The 23,910-nt window shown below is 34.2% G+C and overlaps 1 protein-coding gene across 1 annotated transcript in view; it reads left to right on the top strand.

Moving 5' to 3' along the window:
* RBM41 (RNA binding motif protein 41) overlaps positions 1 to 21,589 on the top strand; it is an 89,616-nt gene extending 68,027 nt beyond the window's left edge. Inside the window, exons 7-10 of the mRNA XM_036271028.1 lie at positions 12,223 to 12,370; positions 13,990 to 14,159; positions 15,930 to 16,030; positions 21,520 to 21,589. Coding sequence (XP_036126921.1) covers positions 12,223 to 12,370; positions 13,990 to 14,156 — 315 coding nt within the window. The 3' untranslated portion in view covers positions 14,157 to 14,159; positions 15,930 to 16,030; positions 21,520 to 21,589. The remainder of the gene's footprint in view (positions 1 to 12,222; positions 12,371 to 13,989; positions 14,160 to 15,929; positions 16,031 to 21,519) is intronic.
* Positions 21,590 to 23,910: the final 2,321 nt, after the last annotated feature.

Below are 23,910 nucleotides of genomic sequence, written 5' to 3'. Positions count from 1 at the left end.
CTCTCAAGATCATTAAAAACCGTCCGAGTAACTGCCACAGCCAAAAGGAGCCTCAAGACACATGAAAACTAAATGCACTATGACATTCTGAATGGGATCCTGGAACTGAAAAAGGACATTAAGGGAAAACTAAGGAAATCTAAGTAAATATGGACTTTAGTTAATAATAATGTATCAATATTAATCCATTCATTTTAACAATGTACGATAGTAATGTAAAATGTTAATAATAGGGGAAACTGGGTGTGGGGTATATGGGAACTCTTTGTACTAGCTTCTCAGTTTTTCTGTAAATGTGTAAATTTAAGTCTATTTTTAAAAAGTTTAAAACAGGTAGCTGAAAAAGAATGCATATAGTATAATGCCATTTATGTGAAGTTTTAAAAATACAAAATAATACCGTGTATTGCAGAGGAATATCAGGAAGAGACTCATTGTCTATTATCACTTGGGGTTTATTTTTCTGTTTTACAGAAATGTTTACCTTGTTTTCGAACCTAGCTGTATCTTTGTGTTTATCTTGTATATATGCATATGTATGAATATATATGTATGTTGTAGATATATACATACGTACATACCTGTGCGTATATATGTATGTGTGTATATATGTGTGTATGTATGTACATGTTTTTGGAACAGAGAAGATAACATCCAAGCAAGAAGTGACCGAGCCACCTCGACCAGAAGTCTTCTTGATTTTTTAAAAAATGTTCATGTCAAAGGGAACAATCTTAGTATGGATCTTTCCTACTTGGTGAGAAACTTGCCATATATTTCACGTACCCCTTTCTATGGTCATTTAATTTGATGATGCTTCCATGATGAGTGTTTCAGAACCAAAACTCTAGATTACCTGAAATTACTTAAGAATAGTTAAATGCTAAACGTGGATATTCAGCTTCTAAACACTTTGAGACATAAAAAATCTGCTTATTACAGTGTTTAATATATTCATTCATACATTTCAGTGGTTGTCATTTAAGTGGGCTCTATTTTCTAGCTCTTTGCTTTTGCTGCTTTTGTTTGAATTCGTCTCAGGTTCCTTCAAGATATTAAAGGATATAACTTACACTAGTAAATACAGAGATCTCTTTTTTCCTCCCTACCTTTTTTATTGTAGTAAAATACACATAACCTGAGATCCACCATCTTAACAAAATTTTAAGTGTACATTGCACTATTCTTAACTGTAGGCACAATGCTATACAGCAGATTTCTAGAACTTAGTCATCTTGCATGACAACATTGTACCCATTAACAGCAACTCCTCATTTTTCTCTTCCCACAGCCCCTGCAACCACCATTCTAGTTTCTGCTTTGATGAGTTTGACTACGGCAGATACCATAAGTGCTATGAAGTATTAGTCCTGTTGTGACTGGCTTATTTCACTTAGCATAATGCCCTGAAGGTTCATTCATGGTGTTGCATATGACAAGATTTCCTTTTTCTGACCGAATAATATTCCATTATATGTTATACCACATTTTCTTTATTCATCCATGATGGACTTTTAGGTTGTTTTCATCTCTTGGCTATTGTGAACAGTGCTTCAATGAACGTGTGGATTCAGATATCTCTTTGAGATCCTGATTTTAAATATTTTGAATGAGTACTCAGCATTAGGGTTGCTGGATCATATGGTAGTTCCACTTTTAACTTTTTGAGGAACCTCCATACTGTTCTCCATAGAGGCTGCACCATTTTATATTTCTACCAACAGTGCACATGGGTTCCAATTTCTCTACATCCTCATCAACACTTATTTTCTCTATGTATTCTTAGAGGAAATGTTTATTTAGATCTTTTGCCCATTTTTCTAAAAATCAGGTTATTTGTCTTTTTGCTACTGAGGTGTAGGAGTTCCTTATATATTTTAGATATTAATGTCTAATCAGATATATGGTTTCTAAATATTTTCTCCCATTCTGTATGTTGCCTTTTCACTTTGCTGAGTATTTCCTTTGCTGTGCAGAAGCATTTTGGTTGATGTAGTCTCACTTTATTTTTGCTTTTGTTGCCTGTGCTTCTAATGTAATATCCAAGAAATCATTGCCAAGGCCAATGTCATGAGGCTTTTCCCCTAGGTTTTCTTCTGGGAGTTTTAGAGTTTCAGTCCTTATGTTTAATCCATTTTGAGTTGATTTTTCTGTATGATATAAAATAGGAATTCAATTTTATTATTTTACATATGGATATCAACCTTACCCAACATCGTTTGTTGAAGGGACTGTCCTTTCTCCATTGTGTATCTTGCCCTACCTCCTTGTCAGTCAGTTGACTGTATATGTTTGAGTTTATTTCCAGGCTCTCTATTCTGTTCCATTGGTCTCTATGTCTGTCTTTATGCCAGTATCATACTGTTTTGATTACTGTAGATTTGTAATATGTTTTGAAATAAAGAAGTGCAAGGCCTTCAGTTTTCATTTCTCAGGATTGCTTTGGCTGTTTGGGGTCTCTTTTAGTTCCATGTGAATGTTAGCATTGTTTTTTTTATTTTTTTTTCTATAAAATACTATTAGGATTTTGATAGGAATTGCATTAAATCTGTAGATCATTTTGGGTAGTGTGGACATTTTACCACTATTGTCTTCCAGTACATGGAAGAATTTATTTTGGTCTCTAATTTTGTTGAGCAGTGTTTCATGGTTCTCAATGTATAAATGCTTCGCTTCTTTGGTTACTTTATTTTTTAAATTGCTGTATGATTGACATACTAAAAAGCTGATCATATTTAATGTATGTATCTTGATGAGTTTGAAAATAAATATACACCATGAAATTGTCACTACATATAGTATCCTAAACTTAAACTCATTTCCAGCAATTTCCTCCCTCCCTCTTTTTTCTTTTGATAACATTAAACATAAGATCTGTTCTCTTAACAAAATTTTAAGTATCCAATACAGTATTGTTAACTATATGCACTATGCTGTGCAATACTTCTGTAGGAATTATTCATCTTGCATAAGTGAAAGTATCAAACCCTTCATGAATATCTTTCCAATTATCCCAGCCTCTGGTAAACACAATTCTACTCAACATCTCTGAATTTGACTATTTTAGATTCTTCATATAACTGGGATCATATAATATTTGTTCTTCTGTGTCTGCTTTATTTCACTTAACATATGACTTCCAAATTCATCTATACTGTAGAGAATGACAAAATTTATTTATTTTTTTATTTTATATATTTATTTTTTATTTATTATTAATTATTTATTTTTGTTACACATGTTTCTCCTTTTTCCCCCATGATTCCCCCTTCCCCATCCCTCCCCACCCTGTTCCCAGCTTTGTTGGCCAAGTCCATTGTTCATGCATAGATGCATATAAGTTCTGTGGTTTATCTCTACCCCACCACCTCCTCTTCTGGGGATTGTCATTCTGTACCCCACTTCCACTACTCTGGGACTACCCCATTTCTCAGACTATTTTGTTCATTATATTCCACAAATAAGTGAGATCATATGATACTTGTCTTTCTCAATATGACTTGTTTCACTTAGGATAATACTTTCCAGGTCCCTCCATGTCATCTCAAAGGATAAAGGATCTTTCTTTCTTACAGCTGCATAGTACTCCATTGTGTATATGTACCACATCTTTTTTATCCATTCGTCTACTAATGGACATTTAGGCTGTTTCCAGATCTTAGCTACTGTAAATAGTGCTGCTACGAACATGAGGATACATATATTCTTTCTGATTGGTGTTTCAGGCTTCTTAGGGTATATTCCTAGAAGTGGGATCACTGGGTCAAAGGGCAGTTCAATTTTTAATTTTTTGAGGTAGCACCATATTGTTTTCCATAGTGGCTGCACCAGTGTGCATTCCCACCAGCAGTGTACTAGAGTCCCCTTTTCTCCACACCCACATCAACACTTGTGTTGTTTGATGATTCGTTGATGGAGGCCATTCTGACAGGTGTAAGGTTTTAATTTGCATCTCTCTGATGATTAGTGATGTTGACAATTTCTTCATATGTGTCTTAGCCATTTGTATGTCCTGTTTGGACAGCTGTCTATTTAATTCCTCTGCCCATTTTTTAATTGGGTTCTTTGTTTTCCTTTTGTTGAGTTGTATGGGCACTCCATATATATTGGAAATTAACCCCTTATCTGATTTATCATTGGCAATTATGCTCTCCCATACAGTGGGTTGCCTTTCCATTTTGATGATTGTATCTTTTTCTGTGCAGAAGCTTTTCAGTCTGATGTAGTCCCATGTGTTCATTTTCTCCTTTGTTTCTATAGCCTTAGGTGATGTATCCGTGAAAATTCTGCTGCGTATGATGTCTGAAATTTTGTTGCCTACAGTTTCTTCTAGGATTTTTATGGATTCATAAGTCACATTTAAGTCTTTTATCCATTTTGAGTTTATTCATGTGTGTGGTGTAAGTTGATGGTCTAGTTTCTTTTTTTTTTTTTTGCATGTTGCTGTCCAATTTTACCAACACCATTTGTTAAAGAGGCTGTCTTTACTCCACTGTATGCTCTTGCCACCTTTGTCAAATATTAATTGAGCATATTGCCTTTGATCCATTGCTGAGTTTTCAGTTCTGTTCCACTGGTCTATATGCCTGTTCCTTTGCCAGCACAAGGCTGTTTTGTGTATAGTGGCCTGAGATCTGGTAATGTGATCCCTTCGACTTTGTTCTTCTTTTTAAAGATTGCTGTGGCTATTCGAGGTATTTTTTGGATCCATATGAACTTTTGAAGTATTTGTTCTAGTTCTTTGAAGTATGTCATTGGTATTTTGATGGGGATTGCGTTGAATCTATAGATTGCTTTGGGTAATATGGACATATTAATGATGTTAATTCTTCCAATCCATGAACAAGGTGTGTGCTTCCACTTTTTAATATCTTCCTCTATTTGTTTTTACAATGACCTGTAGTTTTCTGCGAATAGGTCCTTTATTTCTTTAGTTAAGTTTATTCCTAGGTATCTTAATTTGTTTACCGCTATTGTAAATGGGATTGTTTTTAGTTTCTCTTTCTATGAGTTCATCATTGCTTTATAAAAATGCCATCCATATCTTGATGTTAATTTTGTATCCTGCTACTTTGCCAAATTCATTTATTAAGTCTTGTAATTTTTTATGGAGTCTTTGGGGTTTTCTACGTATAGTATCATGTCATCTGCGAATAATGACAGCTTCATTCCTCCTTTCCAATTTGGATCCCTTTTATTTTTTCTTCCTGTCTGATTGCTGTGGCTAAGACTTCCAGTACTATGTTAAATAAGAATGGTGAAAGTGGGCATCCTTGCCTTGTTCCTGTTCTTAAGGGAAATGCTTTTAATTTTTGTCCATTGAGTATGATGTTGGCTGTAGGTCTTTCATATATGGCCTTTATTATGTCGAGATATGATCCCTCTATTCTCAGATTGCTGAGACTTTTTATCAGAAATGGATTCTGGATTTTGTCGAATGCTTTTTCAGGATCTATTGATAACCATCGTATGATTTTTATCATTCATTTTCTTCATGTCGTGTATCACATTTATTGATTTGGGAATATTGTACCAGCATTGCATCCCTGGGATGAATCCCATTTGGTCACGGTGAATAATTTTTTTGGTGTATTGCTGGATTCGATTTGCTAGTATTTTGTTCAGGATTTTGACATCTATGTTCATCAGGGATATTGGTCTATAGTTTTCTTTCTTTGTAGTATCTTTTTCTGGTTTTGGAATTAGAATTATGCTGGCCTCATAAAACAAGTTTGGAAGTCTTCCTTCTTCTTGAATTTTTTAAAATAGTTTGAGGAGAATAGGTATTAGTTCTTCTTTGAATGTTTGGTAAAATTCCCCTGTGAAGCCATCTGGGCCTGGGCTTTTGTTTGCTGGCAGAGTCTTGATTACATCTTCAATTTCCTTAATTGTTACTGGTCTGTTCAAGTTTTCTGTCTCTTCCTGGTCCAGTTTTGAGAGACTATGTGTTTCTAGAAATTTGTCCATTTCACTTAGATTGTGGAATATTTTGCTGTATAATTGTTCATAATATTTGTTCACAATCCATTGTATTTCTGTGGTATCAGTTATTATTTCTCCTCTTTCATTTATGATTTTGTGTATTTGGGTTCTCTCTCTTTGTTTCTTGGTAAGTCTAGCTAAGAGTACATCAATCTTATTTATCTTTTCAAAGAACCAGCTCTTTGTTTCATTGATCCTTTGAATTTTTTTGGTCTCCATGTCATTTATTTGTGCTCTGATCTTTACTATTTCCTCCTTCTACTTGCTCTTTTGTTTTCTTTTTCTTTTTTTTTTTGCTTCAACATCTTTAAGTTGTAAGGTTAGACAGTCTATTAGAGATTTTTCTTGCTTCTTGAGGTAGGCCTGTCGTGCTATGATCTTCCCTCCCAGAACTGCTTTTGCTGGATCCCATAGATTTTGTGTTATTGTGTGTTCATTTTCATTGGTTTCTTCCTTGATCTCCATGGTAACCCATTCATTGTTCAATAACATACTATTTAGCCTGCATGTTTTCAAATGTCTTGGCATGTTCTTGTTGTAGTTGATTTCTAGTTGCATGCCATTGTGATCTTAGAAGATGCTCGATATGATTTCAGTCTTCTTGAACTTGTAGAGACTTAGTTTGTGCCCTAACAAGTGGTCTTTATTTGAGAGTGTCCCATGTGCAGTTGAAAAGAATGTGAATTGTGTGGTTTTGGGTATAATTCTCTGTAGATATCTATTAAATCCATTTGATCTAGTGCTTCTTTTAGAGTCTATGTCTCCTTGTTAATTTTTTTTTTTTTGTCTAGAAGATCTATCCAGTGATGTCAGCGGGGTATTGAAGTCCTCTGCTATGATTGTATTGCTGTTGATTTCTCCTTTAGTCCTCCAAAAGATTTTTAATATATGTTGGTGCCCCGAGATTGGGTGCATATATATTTACAAAGGTTATATCTTCCTGTTGGATAGATACTTTCAATGTTATATAGTGACCTTCTTTGTCTTTTTTTATGGCCTTCATTTTGAAATCTACTTTATCAGATATGAGTATTTCTACCCCAGCTTTTTTTGCTTTCCATTTACATGAAAGATTTTTTTCCATCCCTTCACTTTCAACCTATGTGAGTCTTCTGTTGTGAGGTGGGTCTCTTGTAAACCACATATATGTGAGTCGTGCTTTCTTATCCAGTGAGCTACTCTGTGTCTTTTTATCAGAGCACTCAGTCCATTTACACTTAAGCTGATTGTTGATATGTACTTATTTTTTGCCATTTTTGTTTACTGTGGTTCTACTTTTCTTCCTATTTCTTCTACTAATATTACAGCAGTTCTTTTAACATTTCTTACAATGCTGGTTTGGTGCTAATGTATTCCCTTAGCCTTTTTTTGTCTGGCAAGCTCTTTATTTGACCTTCTATTTTGAATGATTGCCTTGCTGGATAAAGTAGTCTTGGATCCAGATCCTTGTTTTTCATGACCTTGATTACCGCATGGCATTCCCTTCTGGCCTGTAGTGTTTCTTATGAGAAGTCAGCTGAGAGCCTTATTGGGGTTCCTTTTTAGGTAACCTGTTGCTTATCTCTTGCTGCTTTTAGGATTCTCTCTTTGTCTTTAATTTTTGGCATTTTAATTACTATGTGTCTTGGAGCGGGCCTCTTTGGGTTCTTCTTACTTGGGGCTCTCTGTGCTTCTTGAACTTGAATGCCTTCTTCCTCCACCAAATTAGGGAAGTTTTCTGTCACCGTTTCTTCAAATATATTCTCTAACCCTTGCTCCTTTTATTCTTCTTCGGGGACTCCTATGATGCGAATATTATTGCGTTTCCAGTTGTCCCACCATTCTCTTAAGCTGTCTTCCTGGTTTTTAATTGTTTTTTTCCTTTTGGTTTTTTGATTGGTTCATTTTTTTCTACCCAGTTTTCTAACTCACTGATCCAGTCTTCAGCTTCCTCTACTCAGCTGTTTAGACCTTCCAATGTATTCTTTATTTCTTATATGTCATTCCTCGTTTCTTCTTGGTGGTTTTTAATTTCCAGTTGGTTTATTTTCAACATTTCTATGTCTTTACTCATGGTGCTGATGTCCTTACTCATGCTGTTGAGCTTCCTGAAGATTCATGGCTCTGAATTCTAGTTCTGTTAACTTGCTTAACTGCTCCTCGTTTATCTCATCTTTGGTAGAGTTCTCTTGTTCTTTCATTTGGCATTGATTTGTTTGTTTCACCATTTTGGTTATCACAGTGGTCTGTGGAGCCTGTCAAATTTTCCCTGTGGGTGTTGAAATTCTGCTATTTGTGGCTCCCTCTCCTGGGTTTGGATCAACATGGGAGGACCCACGTTAAACACCACTGTCAAGTCTTACTTTCCTGGGCAGAGTTGCAAGCCCAGGAAAGTTCAGTTATCCTCTAGGTTTTTACCTGGGGGGCTATAATTAGAGGTTACTTGAAGAGCCTTGGGTTCTCAGTTGAATGAAAAACTCCCTCAGGTGCTCAGAGTAGGGGGATTTCCCGAGGGTAGGGTAGATGCTGGTTGTTAATGAACCTCAATTTGCATTTCAGTGGTTCACAAGGTAGGGTTGAATCTTCAAGGCAGGTGCCCCTGCCTCTCCCCAGACCCCTGGGAAGTAGTAAGATGGCCACAATCCTGTGTGGCCACAACTCACCAAAAGCTCTGGATGCCCTCCCAATCCCCAGTGTCCCCACACAGTTCCATTCCAGTCTGCCGGAGGTCAAGGTGAGTGGCTGTGGCTATTTTAGCGTCTGTCCCTGCTCTGTGCTATGGAACCACTTGGGAGTTCAACCCCAAGGGCGCTGCTTACAGCTAAGACCGCTGCCGTCCATGGGCTCCCAGCCCCCCTCTCACGCCTCCGCAATCCTACCAAGATAGAGTCAGTGTCGCTGGTTATATGGTACTCGCAAGCTGCTTTTCTGTTGCTTTTTCCTGACAATTTGTCTTTATTTTAGTTGTAATTCCAGTTTGGTCCTGGGAAATGGTCTGTGTAGCTTCCATTCACTCTGCTGCGATTTTGGAATCTCCGTTTTACTCTTATCTAATTGCTCTCACTAGGAATTCTAGTGCTATGCTGTGTAGAAGTCAGAAGAGTGGGCGTCCTTGCCTTGTTTCTAATCTTAGAGGAACAGCTTTAAGTTTTTCATTGTTGAATAAGAGGTTTGCTGTGAGCTTTTCATATATGGCCTTTATTTTGTTAAGGTAAATTCCTTCTATTCCTAATTTATTGAGTATTTTTATCATGAAAGGGTGTTGGATTTTGTCAATGCTTTTTCTGCATCAAACGGTATGATTATGTGATTTTAACTCTTCATTCTGTTAATGCGCTGTGTCACAATTACTGATTTTCATATGTTGAAGCACCTTTATGTCCCAGAGATAAATACCACTTGGTCATGATGTAAAACCCTTTTAATGTGCTTTTGAATTCAGCTTACTGGTTTTGTGTTGATAATTTTTGCATCTGTATTCGTCAAGGATATTGTCCTGTAGTTTTATTTTGTTGTGATATCTTTTTCTGCTTTTGGTATCAGGGTAATGCTGACCTCATAAAATCAATTTGGAAGTGATCTCTCATCTTCAATACTTTGGTAGAGTTTGAGAAGTTCTTAAATTGTTTGATAATGTTCACCCATGAAGCTATCCGGTTCTGGTAGTTTCTTTGTTGGGAGGTTTTTGATTACTGATTTAATCTCATTACTAGTTATAATCTCTTTAGATTTTCTATTTCTACATAATTTAGTTTTAGGATACTTTGTATGTTTCTAGGAACTTATTACTATCTTCCAGGTTAACCAATTTGTTTGCACAGAATTGTTCATTATAGTCTTTTATAATCTTTTTTATTTCTATGGCATTAGTTGTGATCTGTCCTCTTTCATTTCTGATTTATTTGAGTCTTCTTGTTTTTAATCTTAGTCCAGTTAAAGGTAGTCTATTTTGTTGATCTTTTAAAAACCAGCCCTTAATTTAGTTAATTTTTAAAAATTATTTTTGTAATCTCTGTTTTATTTATGCTCTAACCTTTATTATTTTTTCCTTCAGTTAACTTTGGGCTTAGTTCTTTTTCTGGGTTCTAGAGGTATAAAGTGAAGTTATTTATTTGAGGTTTTTCTTCTTTTTAATATAGGCGTTTATCACTGTAAACCTCCCTCTTGGTACTATTCTTGCTGCATCCAATAAATTTCATGTTGTGGTTTCATTTTCTTGTCTCAAGATATTTTCTAATTTCACTTTTAATTTCTTCTTTGACCCATTAGTTGATCAAGAGTAATTTTTTTAGCCCTGGCCCATTTTGCTCAGCGGTTAGAGCATCAGCCTGCGGTCCAGAGAGACCCGGGTTCGGTTCCTGCTAAGGGCATGTATCTTGGTTGCAGTTTGTCCCTGGCCCTGGTTGGGTCATGCGGGAGGCAGCCACTCGATGTGTTTCTTTTACATCGATGTTTCTCCCTCTCTCCCTCCCACTCTATCTGAACAAAAAATGAAAAAATGTCCTTGGGTGAGGATTAAAAAAAAAGAAAGAAAAGAGTAATTTGTTTAATTTGCACATATTTTTGAATTTTCTAGTTTTCCTTCAGCTATTGGAAGCAAGATATTGAATTCTAATATTATTGTGTTGCTATTTTCTCTTTTTAGTTCTCTCAGTGTTTGCTTGGGTGCATGTACATTTATAGTTGTTATATCTTCCTGGTGAATTGACTCTGTTATCATTATATATTGTCCTTTTATGTCTCTTGTGACAGTTTTGACTTTAAGTCTATTTTGTCTGACACCCCTGCGCTCTTTTGGTTACCATTTGTGTGGAATACTTTTTTCTATCGTTCTATTTTCAGCCTATGTGTGGCCTTGAATCTAAAGTGAGTTTCTTGTAGACAGCATACATTGGATCTTGTTTTTTACTCATTTGGGCACTTTATGTCTTTGATAAGGGAGTTTAATCCATTTACATGTAAAGTAATTATTAATAGGGAAGGACTTACTATCACCATTTATTAGTTGTTTTCTGTCTTGTAGCACTTTTGTCCCTCTTTTTCTTGATGTCTACCTTTGTGTTTCATTGATTTTTTTTGGTATTGATGTGCTTTTTCCTATCTCATTTTCTTTTGTGCATCTTTATTTACAATTGGGCTTACTTAAAGTTATAACAAGTTTCATAGAGTTATAGTAATCTATTTTAAGCCAATAAAAGCTTAAGTTCAATCACATTAAAGAGCTCTTTTTTTTTCTTGAATGTTCTTTTTAAAAAAAATAGCATTCTATTCCTAGTAGATAGAATATTGTCTCTTATTTCTCTGAGGATATTCATAATGGTTTTGGATTTTTTTTTCTTTGCATGGTCTCTGTTTCTCCTATTTGCTTTCACTTCTGTTTGTTCTGTTCCCTGTCTTTCACATTAGAGGTTTTCCTCAGATGCCTGATAATTCATGTTCATATGTATTAGTAAAGCCAAAAACAGATTGGAAACTTTCAGTACATGAGTGGTCCTTATTGACTTGAGCTTCACTTTGAAGTCATCTGGCTGGTCCATTTGTTGGAGAAATTCTCCATCCTAAATTTGTATTTTTAGATCTTTCCTTTGGAAGCTAATCAGATTCTTCAGAGAAGACATTTACAAATTATTGCCTGGGAGGGTACTACCAGCACTGTAGGAGCCAAATGGGGGGAACTGTCTGGAATATCCTCAGCATTCAGTATAACATATTTATCTTAATTGTCTTGCTTTCAGAAACAGTATTTACACCTTCAGCTGTGTCTGGTATTCCCAATATTCAGAGAATGAACTTCCAGTGGCTTTTGCTTAGTAGTATATTGTAAAGGATGCTCTTTTAAAGTCTAGTTGGTTTTTAAACAGCTTTCAACTTTATCTTAATCCCATCCCTTTACATCCATTTCAGAGATACCTGAAGCTATCAATCCCTGAACTGTATTAGAATTCTTAGGTGTAGATTGGGTTGGTTTCTGGCTTTCTCCACTGCTGAAAGAAGATTCAGCTTTCTTGAGTATACTCGTCCAATATTTCCCTGCTTCTAGATTATTGTTGCTATTGCCTCTTTTCCTTGTTCTTCCTGACCTTGTAGATTTATTATTATTTTTTTAATTCTATAGTTTTTGAGATTTTTCTGGAGGGACTGAAATTAGATACATGTATTCAGTCCACCATCTTTATCTGAAACTAATGAATTCTGACCACAATGAAATAGGTGCTGTACTTCCCTCATGTGATATTTCTTTTGATCTTTGGTTTATATTAGGTGTTATACCTGAAGAACCTTAGCCCTCGGGTGACGGAAAGAGATCTTGTCTCACTGTTTGCTCGGTTCCAGGAGAAAAAAGGACCTCCAATTCAATTCCGAATGATGACTGGACGAATGAGGGGGCAAGCTTTTATCACCTTTCCCAGTAAGTAGCTTTATCTGGATAATTACTCAGTTGTAGCATCAGCATTAATGACTACATACACCTTCTCTAATTTAGATACAGTCCTTTGATTTCTCTATAACACATGTGAGCCATGTGCTTAATCAAGCACATGGGAAGAAGGGAAGTAAGCAACATGTTTTCAGTGTTTCTCTATCCTGCCTTCTATTCTCTCTCTCTTCCGTTGACTGTGCATGACCACCTTACTCCATTGTCTTCAGTTTGGCACTTTCTTCTCACTTTATTAAAATTAACTTTACCTTTAAAAAATTTACTTTGCCCTCGTTCACAATAGTATTTGTAGTCCAAGCTATAATCATACTACTTATTGATATATTGATCAGAACACTTGCGCTTACTTAATGCCCTGTTCCTTTAGAACTAAGAGACTGCAATCTTGGATGCTAATTCACTCATAATTCATAATTAATGAATGATGACATAGTCTTATAACTATTGTTTGCATCTTAATATATGATTACAGTATCCTAATCCAAAGGGAGCAATAATACAGGAATTTTAGTTTTTGACAGGCCAAACTATCTTTTTTGTTTTTGTTTTTGTTTTTGTTTTGGTGAAGGCTGGTTAGGAACCATACCTTTCATTTTTCCTAAACTATCATCACTTATAATTAGTAATCTATGTATAGGCAAGTGGTTAAGACTTGAGTAGTTTCGAACTCCACTAGTCCTGTACCATCTTTGCTATCTTATTGAAGGTTTTTGGATGACCTACATTAGTGGTTTTTAGTCTTTTTAAGTGTGAGGACCATTTTTAAACTTCAAAAATGTTTCATAGACCCCCCCCCACCACCTAATATGATGCATTGAGAAAAATATATAATAAAAAAGCTTTATAAGCTAAGTACTTTCAAATGGATAGCTGTTTTACTAATCATAATAGCAGCTATCCACATTTGAAAATTTGTAGTATATGCATAAATTGTGACATAAATTGTTTCAGTCTAAAGATATCACTTGTCTACTTTTGATTTCACGGACTCCAGTCAATAATTCCACCCCTTCCTGATTTCCCACATCCAGGGTCTGAGATGCATAAGTTGAATACTCCTACTGTATACTATGTACTTTCTCAAGTTTCCATATGCTTATAAGGATTAATTATTACACTTATTTATCTCAATGGGGGCTCCCACAATCATGCTCCCATCAAAAGATATAAAAGTAGTAAAATGACCTTTATACCATGATAACCTCTTTTACTTGTGTTGCCAATTTTGAAAATTATTTTCTTCTCATAATACCTGTAATCTGTTATCTAAGATAGAGACTTATGTATTAGTCATTACAGCTTAGCCTTCTTTAGCACACTGTCTATATTCTTGTTTCTTTACTTATATCTTTAAATTACGAGGCACTCTCAAACACCCATTTTAAGTTTTTCTAGTCATTATTCTTAGCCATTAGTTTAATCTTGCTGAGTTATACAAATTCGAGATTATGGAAAAGATAAAATCAAATAGCTATGTTGCCTTATAGCCAACATTTAACTCTAAGGCGAAAAAGAAAAACATAATCTAAACTGGGAATAGAATTGAATTATGAAATCCTGTATAAACTGAAATTTTTCCTTTCTTTTAGATAAGGAGATAGCATGGCAAGCATTTCATCTAATAAATGGATATAAACTACATGGGAAAATGTTGGTAATAGAATTTGGAAAGAACAAAAAGCAACAGTCTGATGTCCAGGCTGCTTCTCTCAGATCACCTGCTATCGAAAGCACTACAGAAACAAGTGGCAGCTAGAAGGTATATAGATTGTGAGTCTCAGAAGGTTTTTCTTGCATGAGAATCTTGGATTTAGGATTTCTGTATGGATAGCAATGTGTTTGGAATTGAAGAGAAACTGAGGAAGAAAAAAATCTAATTAAGATAATCCTTTAGCTTTTGGAAAGAATTGGTAGAAAACATTTTCTATAATCAAAGACTATATAGGACAAACAAGATGCTGAGTGTGAAAGATAGGGAACAAAGAGTATCATTTTTCTCAGGATAAACTACAAAGGATTATTTCCAAGAATTTTAAAAATATTTATAGTTTATCTGTGATCTTAAATACATATCTCTAGAAATAACATTCTTTCTAAGACTGCCACCTAGATACAGAACTAAAAAACTAAATGTTGGAATATTTATTAGAGCCCATTTGTCCCTAATTGTATTCACATAGTAAATAAATGACCAGGAGCTAGGCCTAAACGTCAACATATGCTGTTAAAAGAGAACTATCAGCAGTAACAGTAGGCAGTTTCATAAGTCAATACACATATTCAGTTAATGCTTTCCATTAAGTTATCAGTGTCTTCAAAAAGCCATATATTTTTCTAATGAAAACATCTAGATCTAAAGAGTTATGTTCTCCTGGTCATTTAACTAGCTACCATTGCATAATCATTGAATTCAAAGCAATAAACATTGAATAAGCATCTAATATACGTTAGGTATTAGGTATATGCATTTTAGAAGAGGAACATCATACTACCAAAAAATACTAAAGAAGAGATGGGAAGAAAAAGTTCTCTAGAAAGGCAGCCACTCCCACATTCCCTAGTTGTTTGTTTATAGTTGCTGGAGAATAGAAAGACAATGTGGTGTAAAGGAAATAGTACAAACTGGGCTCAGACCTATATTTGAACTTCACAGCCATGCTTACCACTCCATGACCTTGGCAAGTCATTTAGTCTGAGCCTCAGTTTTCTCGTCTATAAAATTATAATAATACTACTTACCTCACTGGGTTATTAGAAGTAAATGAGATGATATTATACAGGTTGAAGAACAGAAAGGGAAAAAAAGAATGAAAATATTGAACAGTGTATAGGACTATTAAGTATTCAAACATACTTATCATGGAAATACCAGAAAAAAAAAAAAGAGAGAAGAGAAAGAAAAAAAATTCTAATAAATAATGGCTGTAAACATCCCAAGTTTAATGAGAATTATCTTCACATCCAAGAACCTCAGTGAACCCCAAGTAGGGTAAACAAGAAGAAATCCACAGATATATTATAATAAAAGTGGTAAAAAAACAAAGACAGAAATCTTGGAAGCAACATGAGAAAAATGAAGCATCACTTTTGATGGAAAACCAATCACATTAACAGCTGACTTCTCATCAGAAACAATGGAGGTAGCAGTGGGATAATGTTAAGTGCTCAAAGGAAAATAACTGTCAATATAGAATCCTGTATCTAATAAAACTATTTTTCAAAAGTGAAGATGAAACAAAGACATTCCCATGTAATCAAAAACTGAGAGAATTTATTGCTGGCACATCTGAGTTATAGGAAATATTAAAGGAAGTTCTTTATGTGGAAAGCAAGTGACCTCAGATAATATTTGAATCTACACATACAAAAAATACCATGGGTACATTTAATTATGTAATTATAAAAGACTGTTTAAGTGCATTTTCCTTCTTTTAATTGATTTAAAAATAAATTTTATAAAACAGTATGTATGTAGTTTTATCTGGGGGCCTATAACATATATAATATGTAATATATTTGCCAATAACAGGACAAAGGAGGTGGGCGGAAGCAAAACTGTATTGGACTAAAGAAGTGACTCCAAATAGTAACTCAAATCTACTGGAACAAATGAAGAAAATGGGAAATAAGGTTAATATAAAAAAGCTATAAATATATACTTGCTCTGCTTTCTTCTCTCAGCTTCTTTAAAAGATATAAAATTATGTTAAGTAATAATTATAACAATGTAATGTTGGGCTTCTAGCATGTAGAAATTATATATAGATAATGTCATAAAGAAGTAGGGAAAGGAATAGGTTTATATAAGAATAAGGTCTTATATCTCATTGGAATTAGGATATATCTGAAAACAATTTAGTTAAGATATGCATGGTAAGCCTTAGAGCAACCACTAAGGAAATAATTGAAAATACATAGTGAAAATATTATTAAAGAAATGTAAATTTTGCACTATAAAATTTTCAGTGTAAAGCAATGCAAGAGGAGAAATGGAGAAACAGACAAAAAAAAAAAAAACTTGAGACATGGTAAACAAACAGTAAAATTGCAGTCCTAAATACATCTATATGAATAATAATAACTGTGACTAAACAATGAAATCAGAAGGCAGAGATTGTCAGCCTGGGGGGGTGGGGACAAGTTTACCTCTTGGCTATTTATCAGAGACATATAGAGTTAGAAACAGAATAAAGGTAAAAGGATAGAAATAAATATCAGGCAAATGGCAACTATAAGAAAGCTGAAGTGACCATACTAGTATCAGATAAAATAGGCTTTAAAACAATGACTGTCACTAGAGATAATGAGTGACATAATGATAAAACAATCAATATATCAGAATTGATATAAAAATTATAAATATATAAGCACCTAACAACAGAACACCAAAATACATGAATCAAAAGTGGAAATAAATAAAGGGAGAAATACACAAGCCTACAATAAGAGTTCGGGAATTTGGTACCCCATTTTCAATAACAGAAAAACCAGACAGGAGATAAACAGAAAATTAGACTTAAAACATGCTATAAATCATGTAGATCTTGAAGAGAGCTATAGAACACTTTTACCCAACAAGAGCTGAATACACATTCTTCGCTAGTGCACATGAATCATGTTCAGGATAGAGCACAAAATAAACCTCAACTTTAAGCAGACTGAAATCATGCAAAGTATGTTCTCTGACCGCATAGAATGAAACTAGAAATCAATAACAGAAAGTTGGAAAACTCACAGATATGAATTAAACATACTTTTAAATGACCAGTGGGTTAAAGAAGAAATCACAAGGGAAGTTAGGAAATCTTTTGAGGTGAATGTAAATGAAGATACAACATACCAAGACTTATGGGATATCCCACACTTAAGCAATACTGAAAGCATTATAAATATAAATGCCTATATTTTTCAAAGATCACATATCACTAACTTCACTTTATACCTTAAGACACTGGAAAAATAGGAGCAAACTAAACCTAGAGCAAGCAGAAGAAAGAAAAAAATGTTAAATGATGTGGAGAATAGAAAAACAGTTAAAGTCAATGAAAGCAAAATTGGTTTTATAAAAAGGTCAACAAAAGTGACAAACTTTTTGGTAGATTGACCAGAAAAAAATTAAAACCCAAATGACTAGAATCAGAAATTAAGGAGGAACATTACTACCAACCTTGTAGAAATAAAAAGGATTATGAAGCAATACTATGAATAATTGTATGCTAGTAGATATAATAAACTACTGAAACCAATTAATAAAATATGAAAAGACCTGTAACAAGTAAAGAGGTGAATTAGTAATTTTTTTTAAATACCCACAAAGAAAAGGCCAGGTTCAAATGGCTTCTCAGATGAATTCTAGTAAACATTAAAGAAGAATTAATATAGATTCTTCACAAATTTCCAAAAAGTAAGAGGACGTAACACTTATATATACTACAATGTGGGAAAACCCTGAAAACATGCTAAATGAATTAACAGTAACAAAAGACTATATATTATATGACTCCATATATATGATGTGTCTATAATTGGTAAATACAAACAGAAAGTGGATTAGTGATTGCATAGGGCTGGGGATGATAGCTGAAGTGTATGAGATTTCTTCAGAGGCTGACTAAACTGTTCTAAAATTGATTGTGGTAATGATTGTACAATACTGAATATACTACAAACCATGATTGTAAAGTTTAAATGGACAAAATTTATGGTATGTAAATTATATGTCAAAGTTACAAAAAAAAACACAATTGAATACAACTCAAATGTCCAGTAGTAGGAGAATGGATGAGTAAATCATTGAATATCCATTTAGTGGAATACTATACAGCCATTAAAATAATGGAGTATATCTATGAATACATTCTGAACTGTATATGGTGTCCAGGATTTTATATTCAGTTAAAAAGCAAGACATATGTACAGGTGATTCTTAAACAACATGGGTTTGAACTATGCAGTTTCATTTGTACATGGATTTTTTTTTTCAATAAATACCTGTAGTTTCGATCTGTGATTGGGAGTCCGTGGAAGCAGAAGGCTGACTATGCATTGATCTATACCATTTTACATACGAACTTTAGCATCAACGGATTTTATTTTTTATTTTTTTATTTTGAGTATCCACGGATTTTTGAATTTGTTGGGGGTTCTGGAACCAATTCCTGACAGATACCAGGGACAACTAGGTTTCTGAGGAGTCAAAAGTTAAATAAATGTGGATTTCTGACTGCGTGGGATATCGGTGCCCCTAACTCCCACGTTGTTCAAAGTCAATTGTATAATATGAATACATTTTTTAAAACAGAAGCATTTGTGTATATATATATATAATATATGTATATATAGATATTTCTAAATAAATTTAGGAAAAAGCTGGGAAATATACATACAAAATTGTAAACCTTTTAGAGGTGGGATTGGATGGGTTGAAGGGGGACTTTTGCTTGATGAATTTTTTTTTTAGATTTTTTAATCATTTAATTAATTTATTTTTGTTACAGATGTATTTTCTTTTCCCCCCACTGACACCCTCCTCCCATTCCTGCCCCGCCCCAGCATTGTTGTCTATGTCCATTGATTATGCTTATATGCATAAGTTCTTTGGCTTCATGAAATTTTTAAAGTGGCATAGTTTAAGGTGATTTTTAAAATTATTTTCAGCAATTTTTTAGTTTAAAAAGTTTAGTGTTTTTTGTTTTGTTTTGTTTTTTTACATACTCTGCCAATGATGGCTTCCAGAATATTTGTCAGACCTGCTCTAAGGATATCATCTAACTATACTCAGGACAAACTTCTATTCCTTTGATATACTGCTCACTTAGGATTAAATCTCCAATTTTAAATATAGTTTAAGGGACAAGAAGTAAGTTATCCTGTTATAACCTCTTGCACATGTTACACAGGGGCATACTTCTAACCTGGACTTTTCAGAAGGAATTCTTCCTTTGGGTGAAAAACCTCACCTATGCCCTTTACTAGACCTATGACCACTAATAGTAGAAGAAAATAAAAACGGAGGATAACCCTCAACTGGTGCATAGATAAACTGGTATATCCATACAATGGAATCCTACTCAGCAATAAAAACTATGATGAACAATGGTACATGCAACCACTTGGATGAATCTCAAATGGATTTTGCTAAGTAAAAGAAGCAAAACTCAAAACACTACTTACTGTTCAATTCCATTTATATGATATGCTGGAAAAGAAAACTATAAGAACAAATCAATGAATGTCAGGGCTTAAAAATGGGAGACTAATTACAAGATGGTAGCACAAGGAATTTGTTTTAATAGTGGAATTTTCTGTATCTTGATTATGGTTATGTGAATGTATGTATGCATTTGTCAAAACTTACACAACTGTACACAAAAAAGGGTGAATTTTACTGTATGTAAATTTTAAAATAAATGTAATTTTTAATGGAGGAAATAAAAAGTTTCTCAAAGTCATTTCTATAATGTAGTGTTCCTATTCTGTGTTCTTTGATTACTGCTGAAGACTTGAAGCCACTTGGCTATTTTTCCTTATTTTCTGCCCCCAGATCAGCAGAAATCATCAGTTAAAATTATCATACACACACACACACACACACTCTCTCACACACACACACACTCACACACACAAACCTATCACTAAAAAATTAACAGAAAGGAAAATAATTTGCTACATACAAGATCATTTTCTAACATAAAATGTATACAATTTTCTTAATATACCAAAGTCAATAATACAATAAAAATGTAGGTAAATGAAAAGAACATTTATAGAAACTGAAATATAAATGACTCATAAACTAAGCAAATTATAAACATTAGGACAACGAGCTCTCTTTTAAATAGTAAAAGAGTTTCCATATATCTTTCACCGAACCTCCCCTAATATTAACATCTCACATAACTGTAGTACAATTATCAAAGCCAGGAAAATAATATTGATGCAGTAGTGTTAACTACAGACCTAAGTTAATTTTTCCATTTGTCCCACTAATGTCTTTTTATAATCCAAATCCTGGATCCTTTTATTGTTTTAATTTGTATTTTAATTACAGTTTACATTCCATATTATTTTGTATTAGTTTCAGGTGTACAGTATAGTGGTTAGATCGTTTATGATCAAATCCAGGATTCCACATTGCATTTTGTCATCATGTATCTTTATGCCATTCCTATTTGTGACCATTCTCAGTCTTAGTCTTTGATGACCTTGACAGTTTTGAAGAGTACTGGTCTATTACTTTGTAGAATGTTCAAAATTGAGGTTTGTCTGTTTTTTTCTATAATTAGATTGAAATTATACATTTTTGTAAGAATACCACAGAAGGCCCTGGCTGGTTTGGCTCAGCGGTTAGAGCATCGGCCTGCTGTCCAGAGACCCGGGTTCGGTTCCCGCTAAGGGCACGTACCTCAGTTGCAATGTTGCAATTTGTCCCTGGCCCTGGTTGGTTGTGCGGGTGGCAACCACTCGATGTGCCCCTTTCACGTCGATGTTTCTCTCTCTGTCTCTCTCTCTCTCCCTCCCACTCTATCTGAACAAAAAATGGAAAAATGTCCTCAGGTGAGGATAAACAAAAAAAAAAAAAAGAATACCACAGAAGTGATGTGCCCTTTTTAGTGCATTATATCAGGAGTTACTTGCTGATATGTCTTAATACTGTTGGTGTTAACCTTGGTTATCACTTGGTTAAGGTTGTGTCTGCTATATCTCTTCACTGTAAAGTTACTATTTCCTTCTTTATAATAAATATCTTGTAGGAAGATACATTGAGACCATTCAAATTTTTTGTTTCTAATCATACTTTTCAGCACTAATTTTAGCATTCATCAATGGTTCTTGATGGTGACAGTTGCTACTGTGGTATTTACCTAGTGGTAATTTTCTATTTCTTTCATTTCTTCTTTATATATATTAACTGAAATTCTATAAGGAAGATTTCCAATCCCCCCCCCTTATTTACTTATTTATTTATATCAGCATGGACTAATAGATGTTTATTTTATAATAAGACTTATAACCTAATTTTATCATTTTGTTGCTCAAGTTGTTCCACTTTTGCCCATTAGAAGATTCTATGTAATTTTAATGTTTCTATTTTTTTACCTTATTTTCTGGCACCACAGCATCTTCCAAGATCATCTTATATTTCCTCTACCCCAGTGCTGGAATCTACCATTCTACATGGAGCCCTAGTTTCTTTCGTGGGAAAAATAGTATTTAGAAACTAAGATTTGGGCACTAGGTATTTTCTTTTTATAACCTGTCAGAATGTCATATATAAAGGTTGATAATACCAAATGTTTCCAAGGGTATACAAAATAAACAGACACATTGGATGATAATATAAATAACTATAATCTTTTGGGAGGACAATTTGGCAATATCTGTTAAAAAATTTAATTGTGGCCCTGGCCGGTTTGGCTCAGCGGTTAGAGTGTCGGCCTGCAGTCCTGAGAGACCCGGGTTCGGTTCCCGCTATGGGCGCATACCTCGGTTGCAGTTTGTCCCCGGCCCTGGTCGGTCGTGCGGGTGGCAGCCACTCGATGTGTTCCTTTCACATCGATGTTTCTCTCTCTCTCTCTGTTCCTCTCTCTCCTTCCCATTCTACCTGAACAAAAAATGGAAAAATGTCCTCGAGTGGGGATAAAAAAAAAAAAAAAATTTAATTGTGAAATCTAGAAAATCTACTTCCAGAACTCCGTTATACAGAAATACTTACACCCAAAGAAATATCTACAGGGATATTAATTATAGCATTTTAATAGCAAACACCTAGAAATAAACCCACGTCTTTATGGACAAATACTATATCACTTCACTTATATGTGGAATCTAATGAACACACAAACAAAATGGAAACAGATGCATAGATACAGAAAACAGACTGACAACTCTCAGAGGGGAGGAAGGAGTGGGTCTTGGGTAGAAAAGGTGAAGGGATTAAGCAAAAACAAACAAAAAACACCCTCAGAAACACAGACAACAGTAGTGATTACAAGAGGGAAAGGAGGGGTGGGGGGAAGTAGAAGATGGTAAGGGAGGACGAATGGTGAGGGAAAGAGATGACTTTGGATGGTGAACACAATACAATATACAGATGATGTATTATAGAATTGTATACTTGAAACCTGTATAATTTTATTAACCAATGTCACTCCAATAAATTCCATTAAAAAAAAAAGAAGTGAGACAGATCTATAGATATTGGTGAGGACCTTTCTTCATATTTAAGAAAATAAAAGCTATCAGATGAGAACTTCCTTATCTTTTTATCACCAAATCTATCATCTATTTATATTTGTGTCTATACTCTACCTTCCTCCATTTACTGTACACATCATAAATGTTTAAGGGTATAGGCTCTAACGCCATACTTTTAGTGTTCAAATCCTGACTCTTCCATTTACTAGCTATGTGACCTTGAGTATATTATTTAAACTTGTTATGCCTTGATTGTGTGTGTGTGTGTGTGTGTGTGTGTGTGTGTGTGTGTGTGTGTGTTTCTTTTTCATTTTTAATGTGAATGAGGGCAATAATAGTATCTACCTCACAGGGTTATTGTAAGGATTAAACAAATACATGCAAAGTGTTTTGAATTACCTGGTACATAGTAAGAACTTCATAAATGTTAGATTATTATAATGAATGAAGTATCCTTTCTCCTATTAAAGGCCATCTCTTCATTTGTGCTTTGGATTCCAGTCACCTGATTTCTCAGACTTAACATATGTTACTGTACTCTCTGCATCACCAGTTTGTCATTTTCATCAGCATAAAAATGTGTTCTAATATGTCCTATTTATTAAAAAAAAAAAAAAACTTCTTGATCTCATATTCTCATCAAGCTACTGTTCTTCACAGCAAAATTTCTTAAAGTTTTTTATTATCATTGTCTCCACCTCTATATTTGCCTAAATCTGCTTCAATATGGCACTGCTCTTAACAGGGTCTTCAGTAACAGCCTCCCACCCCTATCTTGCCAAAGCAATAGTAATTTGTTCTTTTACATCTCAACTGCTCAGCTGCATTCAATGCAGTTCACAACTCCTTCTTTTCTTGAAACACTCTATTCTTTCTCTTGACTTCTGTACCACCATAATTTTGTTTTTCATCCTACTTCACTGATAAATTCTCAATTTTCTTTATGTCCTCTTCTCTGCTTCTTTAAATATAGTGTTTCAGGGATCCTTTTCTAGTCTATTTTTTTTTTCTGACTTGACTCTCCCTTCAAGCTCTCATCTAGTTTCATGACTTTACTATCTATAGGCTTATGACTTTGAAATACACTGTTTATTCCATCTCAGACCTTTCTATTGAGCTCCAGATATCCAACTGACTATCTAACAAGGCCCCCTGAATATCTAAATCCATCTCAAAGGAAACATGTTCAAAATAGAAGACTTGGAAAAGAAAAGTCTTTTCAATAAATTATATATATATATATATATATATATATATATATATATATATATATATATGACTTGAATATTTACCTGCCCAAACCCATCATTTTT

This window comes from Molossus molossus, unplaced genomic scaffold (assembly GCF_014108415.1).
Source record: "Molossus molossus isolate mMolMol1 unplaced genomic scaffold, mMolMol1.p scaffold_m16_p_2, whole genome shotgun sequence".
Classification (NCBI taxonomy): Eukaryota; Metazoa; Chordata; class Mammalia; order Chiroptera; family Molossidae; genus Molossus; species Molossus molossus.
This window is presented reverse-complemented; position numbering and strand designations above follow the sequence as displayed.